The following is a 7,977-nucleotide window of genomic DNA, read 5'->3' on the forward strand; positions in this document are numbered from 1 at the left end:
GTCCTACAGTTTGTAGTTGTACTTTGCTAATTCTAGCTTCTTGTTCTTGCAGCTGAACAGTTTTTGTTTTAATTTGTCCATTGGACCAGAAGTCAAAGTTCCGTTCAAAGACTTTTGAGATGTTCAACAGCTACATTTTGACTTTTTTGTTCTCTCTAACTCATTTATTAGGCGATACAGTCATTTAGTAGGAAAATGTCTTGTACTTCAGTTGATATCTGGTACTTAGATTTGCACAGGAACAGAATTAGACTTCCATTAATGGAAAGGTGATAATTGAGGATAATGTAAAGCTCGTGAAGTACAGATTTCCTAGACATCTTAGTATTTGAATTGGCACAAGACAACAGGCACAAGTTAGCAACAAATCAACATAAACTGACTTGTTTAAATACATAGCCATCACCCTTCGCTGTGACCTCACCAGCTTGCTAAATATTGTATACCCAAAGCTAGATTAAAATATTTAAACTAGGCAATTACTGCCCTTTTAAACTGCTGCTCTTCAGATTGCAATCTCTGGTTTAAGTATAATAATTAACTGTTCCATTACAATACTATTGACAACAATTTCCTCCTTGTAGTACTTCTGAACCTTAAAAGGCGTGTGTGTATTTATCTTCAAGAATTTGAGATTTTCAGAAAAAGAATTTCCCGGCTGTTTATTTTTTTTTAAAAAACTGACTTACAGTTGCTCCCTTTTTTCCTACATCCGCATCCTTCTCCTCTAGTCACCAATCCATGCCATCCACAGCTTTCTCGCTGTTATCCTTGCTACCCTCTTCTTGTCCTGTCCTCTTGGTTTTTACAGTCGCATGCTGCTGCTTCAGTTGTAGGCTGTCTGTTTCTCTCCCATGGTTGCTGATAGGTAGTGAGTTTACCAACAGTAAGCATAGGGGGAGAAGCAGCCTATGATTGGAGGAACACATTCCATGTCAAATGTTAAGAATGAACTTTTTTTCTGTGGTCATCCATATGATTTCACTCCTCCACCACCCACCCCAATGACCTTTTTGTGGGTGAATTGGCCTGCCGTCCCTTAGTATTTTAAACACTAACTTGGATCCTGTCATGAGAATAAAGAACAGTACAGCGGAGGGACTGGCCTTTTGGCCCTCCAAGCCTGTGCCACCACGTTTTGCCTTTCCATACTAAAACAGGATCCTGATTCCTCTATTTCCTCCTTATTTATATAATCGTCCAGGTGCTTCTTAAATGCTGCTATTGTCTGTTTCCTCCTCTGGCAACACATTCCAGGTACTGAACAGCCTTTATGGGAAAAACTTATTGTGCACATCTCCTCTTTTAAACATTCCCCCCTCACACCTTGAACCGATATCCCTTCGTAATTGACCTGCCCCCATCCTGGGAAAAAGCCTCATACTTTCCACCATTCACAATCTTTTAAACTTCTATTAGGTTGCACTTTAACCACCTGCATTCCACTGAAAGCAAACCCAGTTGAGCTAACCTTTCTTCATAGCCAAAATCTTCCATACCAGGCAACATCCTGGTAAACCTTTTCAGTACTCTCTCCAAAGCATTCACATCCTTCTGGTAGTGTGTTGACCAGAACTGTATTCAGTATTCCAAGTGTGGTTTAGCTAAAGTCTATACAGCTGCAGCATAACTTGCGTATCCTGATACTCCGTGCCCCTTTCAGTGAAGGCAAGCGCGCCACAAGCCTTTTTCACTACCTTATCTACCTGTGCTGCCATCTTCAGCCAGATCCCTCAGCATATCGATATTCCTAAGGGTTTTGCCATTCACTATAATTTCCATCTGTACCTGATCTTTCAAAATGCATCACCTCACATTTGTCTGGATTAAACTCTGCCATTTTTCTGTCCATGCCTCCAACTAATATACATCCTCTGACAATCCTCCACACTACCTGCAACCCCATCAATCTTTGTATCGTCTGCAAACTTAGTAATTAGAACAGTTGCATCAGTTATGTAGATTATGAACAGCAGAGGTCCCAGCACTGATCCCTGTGGAGACCACTAGTCACAGCCCTCCACACTGAAAAGCATCCTGTCACCTTCTGTCTCCTCTGATTAAACCAATTCTGTATCCACTTTGCCAACTCACCCCAATACCATATGACTTCATCTTTTGTGCCAGTCTGCTATGATGGTTCAAAGTGGGTGTTATATTTTTGACATAAGCAAAGTGTATTCTTCATTGATTCATTGATCTACTTACATGTTTTTAAATAAAATGTATGTAAAGTTCACCTCTATTTTTTGTTTGCTATTAGATTAGATTATCCACAATGTGGAAACAGGCCCTTCGGCCCAACAAGTCCACATGGTCCCTCCAAAGAGTAACCCACCTAGCCCCATTTCCCTCTGACTAACGCACCTAACATTGCACATGGCCAATTCACCCTAACCTGCACATCTCTGGATTGTGGGAGGAAACCCACGCAGACACAGGGAGAATGTGCAAACTCCACACAGACAGTTGCCCAAGGCTGGAATCGAACCTGGGTTCCTGGCACTGAGAGGCATCGGTGCTAACCACTGTCACCGTGCATGCAGTTGAGAACTTATTTCCTCTTAATGTCAATGTCAGAAACTCAATTTCTTAGCCAAACTGGAATAAACCCTTTCACCACCTTTACCCACTTGTAATTAAGATGGCACAAAAGACTAATGCTGAACTTTTTTTATTTCTTTATTTTTCTAACTTATTCCAAGATCCTGTACTGAGGTACCTTTGTACCTAAGATGGTACTGTAAGTGACGACTTTGTAAACTTTTCACAGTACTCGTGGGTACGTAACAATAAACCTAATTTTAATTTCCAAATTCCTGCTTAAAATTATCTTGTTTTCAAACCCCTTCGTGACCTCTTCTCCCTATATGATTGCCTGCATCCTACAATTGCAATATCCGTGGTCCTTCTAATTAAGTTTTGTTCCAAATCTTCAACTGCTTCACGATCAACTATATTATTCAATTGCCAAGCTGTAATTACCTCTGAGCAATGGGTTTAGATCAGAGTGGTGCTAGAAAAGCACAGCAGATCAGGCAGCATCCGGGGAGCAGGAAAATCGACGTTTCGGGCAAAAGCCCTTCAGGAATCTGAGCAATCCATCTGTCTACCTCCTCCTGTTCTTTTGATAGGCCTCTTTTTTTAAAAGTCCTTGTCTACCCTGAATCTCTTTTTTATATAGCATTGATCTTTCGAATTACCTTTTTGTTTTTCCATCTTAAGTGTTAGTAATTATGTTCAGCTCATCTGTAAGTCAGCTCTTGTTTATTCACTCTATTCCCCCAGCACTCTTCTTTTTACATAACAAATACAGCAATTTCCTACGAGTCTGCATACCGTCTTTTTGAGTGATCAAGTTCTATGTTAAGAATTGACAAATCAGGCTCATTTTTGAGACACAATTAATCTTTCGCTTTTCCCTCTTCAATGTATAAAGAATGTGGCAAAGACTCTTGTAGCACAGTGATATTGTCCTTGCATTCAGAACTTCTGAAGGTTAGTAGACTCATTGTTAATTGTTTTCTCTTCACAGTTGCTTCCAGAACTGTTGAAATTCCCAAACTGTTTTTGCTTGTGCCATAACATGTCTGAGCAGTTTTTTTTAATTTATGAAGAATCAGTTCCAGCTTTCTATAGATTCTCTGCCTATAACATTGGCTACTTTTTGTTTCCTTTTGATTTTCATTTTGATCAAGAATGCTGCTGGTTTTAACTGATCATACAACATTAGAATTTTCCCTTTATTTAAAGCCACAAACCTAGGAAAGCTCCAGAGCAGAATCTTAGTTTTATTTCTCAACTTTTTTTTTTCTATACTCCTAGTCTGTCAGTATTGAGACGACGTTTGTTTTATTCTGGATTTCTCCTTGATTCTTGAAATTTTATTTTCAGTGTCTCAATCTGCAGAATTTATTTTGATGCATTCTTTTATCTTGTGTGAATGTGTTTTGGATCTATTGTGAAATTACTTGCGTAAGGTGTGTTACATAAGGTGATTAGGTATGTTAACTAACTGTTTTATCCCCAAAACGTTGCGGTAAATCCTACTTGTCTCTTTTAATCTTATTTTATCCTTTTCCTATTTAATTTGTATATTTGTGGTTTAGGAGAAAATTATCCCATTTCTATTTTTATGCAGAAGCAACTGTTCTATGGTCACTTTCGCAATTTTTCTCCTTTTTAGTCATTAATGATTTGACTTGTTTCATTTCCCATAACCAAGTTAAGCAATTCTTCTTGCCTTGTTGACCCAAAGTCATGCTGAACTAGGAAGTTGTCTCAAGCACAATCTAAAAGACATTCTTCACTCTGACCACACAGTTGTACAGTTTAGCATGGTTTAGTTAAATTTCTTAATTGTTTTGCCCATCTTTATTACAGTTAGGTCTCATCTGTCACCACTTGTACCATTTCCCTCCTCTTGTATTTGCGTATCTTCTCTCCCTGATTTTTCTATTTTACAATATTGTGGTGACTTGCTTTATTGATTTTCCCCTCTTAACATTTCAGAACAAGTTTGGCATGACCGTAAGATTGTAAAGGAGGAGGTGCCAGTTGTATTAATAATCCTAAGACCCAGTGCAATGTTCTGGAGACCTGGGTTTGAACCCCATGAAGGCTGATGGTCAAAGCTGTATTTTTTAAAAAAAGGGAATGACCATGAAACCATTATCAATTTATTTAAAAACCCATCTGGTTCACAGTGCCCTTTAGGGAAGGGATAACTTCAGCCTTTACCTTTTCTGGCCTATGTGTAACTCAATACTGGTTGATTTGAAATGGGCCAGCAAACCTTTGATTATATCAAACTGCTACAAAGTTTCAAAGAATGAAACTGGATGGACTACTAGACATTACCCTGGGCACTGGAACACTGCACTGAGTGTAGCTGCCCCAAATGTATTATAGCAGTCTAAGGAGACAGTTCATAATACCTTCTGATTAACTGTAAATGATGCCCTTTGCTATTTACCACATTCATGATTTTTTTTTCTTTGTAAAATGGTTTGGATGAGCCTGGGAGCTTAGTTTTTTATTATTGCCATTCTATAGACCAAACATTTAATGTTTCAAATGTTTTGATATTATGTCACCTGACTCAGATTTCCAGTTCCTTTGGTTGTGCCTTTGCCAGTTTTTTATGCTTTCTTCGATGGATGATCAACCAGTCTTCATCCATGGCCTGTCTTGTTCATGTGGTGAACTTGATTCCACATTAAACTCAAAAGAATTCGTTCATGAACTATATTAAGGTGTTTGAATACCTTCATAGCTATGCCTGCCTTTTTGTTTTTGGAATGAGTGGGACATTTTCTTGCTTTCTTTATCTCCATAGCCCTACATGTTTTGAGTGGTCTCTACTTTCACCATCCTCTTGGCTGATACAACCATGTGCCTTTCTTGTCCTATACCAAAGCAACCTGGATCTCCTTCCCAACTGTAACCCTTATCTTCTATTAACTATCATTTTAATTAACTGTGTCGTTGCAGCTGATCTGTAGAAATGGCAGTGGTGGGATTCGAACCCACGCCCCTGTCAAGACTGGAGCCTTAATCCAGCGCCTTAGACCGCTCGGCCACACTACCAGTTGCTATATCATTCCTGATGAAGGGCTTATGCTCGAAACGTCGAATTCTCTATTCCTGAGATGCTGCCTAACCTGCTGTGCTTTGACCAGCAACACATTTGCAGCTATCATTTTAATTGTCCATTTTTCAAAAAATAATTTCAAGGGCTGTGGGTTTCACTAGATAGACTAGATTTATTGCCTGTCCTTATTTTCTCTCGAGAAGGTGGTCATGGCCAACTGCTTTCTTGGAACTGCTGCAAGTCCATTTTGATGTTCGGAGGGAGTTCCAGGATTTTGACCCAGTAACATTGAAGGCATGATAATTTGGGTTGGCACAGTGGTTGGCACAGTAGTTAGCACTGCTGCCTCACAGCGCCAGAGACCTGGGTTCAATTCCCTCCTCAGGCGACTGACTGTGTGGAGCTTGCACATTCTCCCTGTGTCTGCATGGGTTTCCTCCAGGTGCTCCAGTTTCCTCCCACAGTCCTAGTGTTAGGTAAGGGGTAAATGTAGGGGTATGGGTGAGTTGCGCTTCGGCGGGTCGGTGTGGACTTGTTGAGCCGAAGGGCCTGTTTCCACATTGTAAAGTAATCTAGGTAAAATCTAGGTAATTCCAAGTCAGGATGGTGAGTGGCTTGGAGGAGAACCTGCAGCCCTTGTGCTTTTCTAGATGGAAGTAGTGTTAGGTTTGGAAAGTGCTGTCTAAGGATGTTTATATGGTTGATCCAGTTCAGCAGCAGGTCGATTGTAATATGTGGAGGATATACAGCAATTTAGTTAATGCTGTTGAATGTGAAAGAGACATGGTCTGTTGCTGGAGATGGTTATTACTTGGATCTTGGATGGCATGAATGTAGTTTGTCTCTCTCTCTGTCTGTTTTTCCCACAGTGAACTCATCTTCTCCACATCCACACTATCCAGGCTTCTCAATATTCTGTAAATTTCAATCACTCACTCTCCTAAACTCCATTGAGTACAGACTCTTGAGTCCTCAACTGCACCTCATATGGTAAGCTTTTCACCCCCAGGATCATTCTTGTAAATCACCTCTGGACTCCCTTCAATGCTAGCACATTCTTTCTTACATAGGGGGCCCAAAACAGTTCACAATATTGCAATACAGTCTGACCAGAATCTTATTTCAATCAGTCATTTATAATGTTTGTTTTGGGGCCTCTCTATACCATTTGCCCAAAGACAGTGCTTCATACAGCACTTTGATCAGGAAATATGACCTACCCAACATAATTTGAACTTGCAAGAGGATGGCCTCGATGTCTGCTGTTTCTAGAACTTCAGTGTTTGTGTTGTGATCTTGCCAGTAGATAATTGAGAATGCTCTAAAGCCAGCACTGATTTGAAGTGCTTCAAAGGCATATATGTTAGCTTTGTACATGGAATTTGGCATGTGAAGAGTGGATACTTGTTATCTAGGTCATCTTTTGAAATGTGTATTATTCTCATTGTTGAAAAGAATGATTCTGAACCAGGCTTTGCAGTTTTGTTTATTTTCATTTAAGTGCAAGCCTGCAAAGCAAAAGTAGGTGAGTGAACTTATGGAGGCAACTAGAAATTATTTTTGTTTGTTGCTTTATTTTTGGGTTTTTAACTTTTTAAAGAGGAACACTTTATGACCTACGGAACAACTTAAATTTGAGATTTTTTTGAATTAAACTGCTTGAATGCTTTCTATTAAACGAAGCAATTTATACTCCATTCAGTATTCAAACTTAAATTTCATTTCATTTAGCTGACATGACTTTTACAAGGCCATCATTTCAAATGGCAAATTGCCTTATTTATAAATTAATACTTGGAGTAGTTGCTAAAAGTGTATTTTACATAAACCTCTGAACCACAGCTGCAAATAACCTATTCTCTCTTTCTACACTTTTTTTAATAGGGTCTGGGTGTAAACAGAAACTTCAGTGGATATGAAACGAATATACCAGTGACATATGGAGGAAACAGTGAAGATACTTGGGATTAACTTCAAGCCATAATTTGCTTTGAACTCTTAAATTAATATCCTCCAAAGGGTTACTAGTTTTAGTAATTTGAAGGAAACTTTCATTGACTTGTTTTGAAGGAAACTTTCATTGATTGATTGGTTTTTCAAAGATAGGTGTTTACATTCTGTTCTGCACATTTTTTTTTTGTTTTTAATATTTAAGTTGTATCACAGTGGCCAGATACTGCATTTTTTTGTTTCTGTATGACTTGAGGTAATAAAGTGCAAGTTAGGGTTGATATTGTCTAATAATTTGAAACCCATTATGTCTTGTTATTTTTGAATTGCATCTTTAATTTGAAAGGGAAAGCATCAATGTTCGTACATTGTTTACATAGCTATAGCCAGTTGTGTACATTCCATTAACAACTTACATTAAATGCAATTTATTT

General features: G+C 38.8%; 1 protein-coding gene and 1 non-coding gene across 7 annotated transcripts in view; one reads left to right on the forward strand and one right to left on the reverse strand.

The window, feature by feature from the left end:
• Positions 1-7,709, forward strand: part of ddx4 (DEAD (Asp-Glu-Ala-Asp) box polypeptide 4) — a 145,729-nt gene extending 138,020 nt beyond the window's left edge. For all 6 annotated transcript variants that reach the window (XM_060823043.1, XM_060823056.1, XM_060823027.1 and 3 more), the window contains one exon: positions 7,478-7,709. In XM_060823043.1, the coding sequence (XP_060679026.1) occupies positions 7,478-7,564 (87 nt within the window). In that variant the 3' untranslated portion in view covers positions 7,565-7,709. The remainder of the gene's footprint in view (positions 1-7,477) is intronic.
• Positions 5,508-5,589, reverse strand: trnal-aag (transfer RNA leucine (anticodon AAG)). Its single transcript has one exon. It is a non-coding gene; the product is annotated as a tRNA-Leu (tRNA).
• Positions 7,710-7,977: the final 268 nt, after the last annotated feature.

This window comes from Hemiscyllium ocellatum, chromosome 1 (genome assembly GCF_020745735.1).
Source record: "Hemiscyllium ocellatum isolate sHemOce1 chromosome 1, sHemOce1.pat.X.cur, whole genome shotgun sequence".
NCBI classification, from domain to species: Eukaryota; Metazoa; Chordata; class Chondrichthyes; order Orectolobiformes; family Hemiscylliidae; genus Hemiscyllium; species Hemiscyllium ocellatum.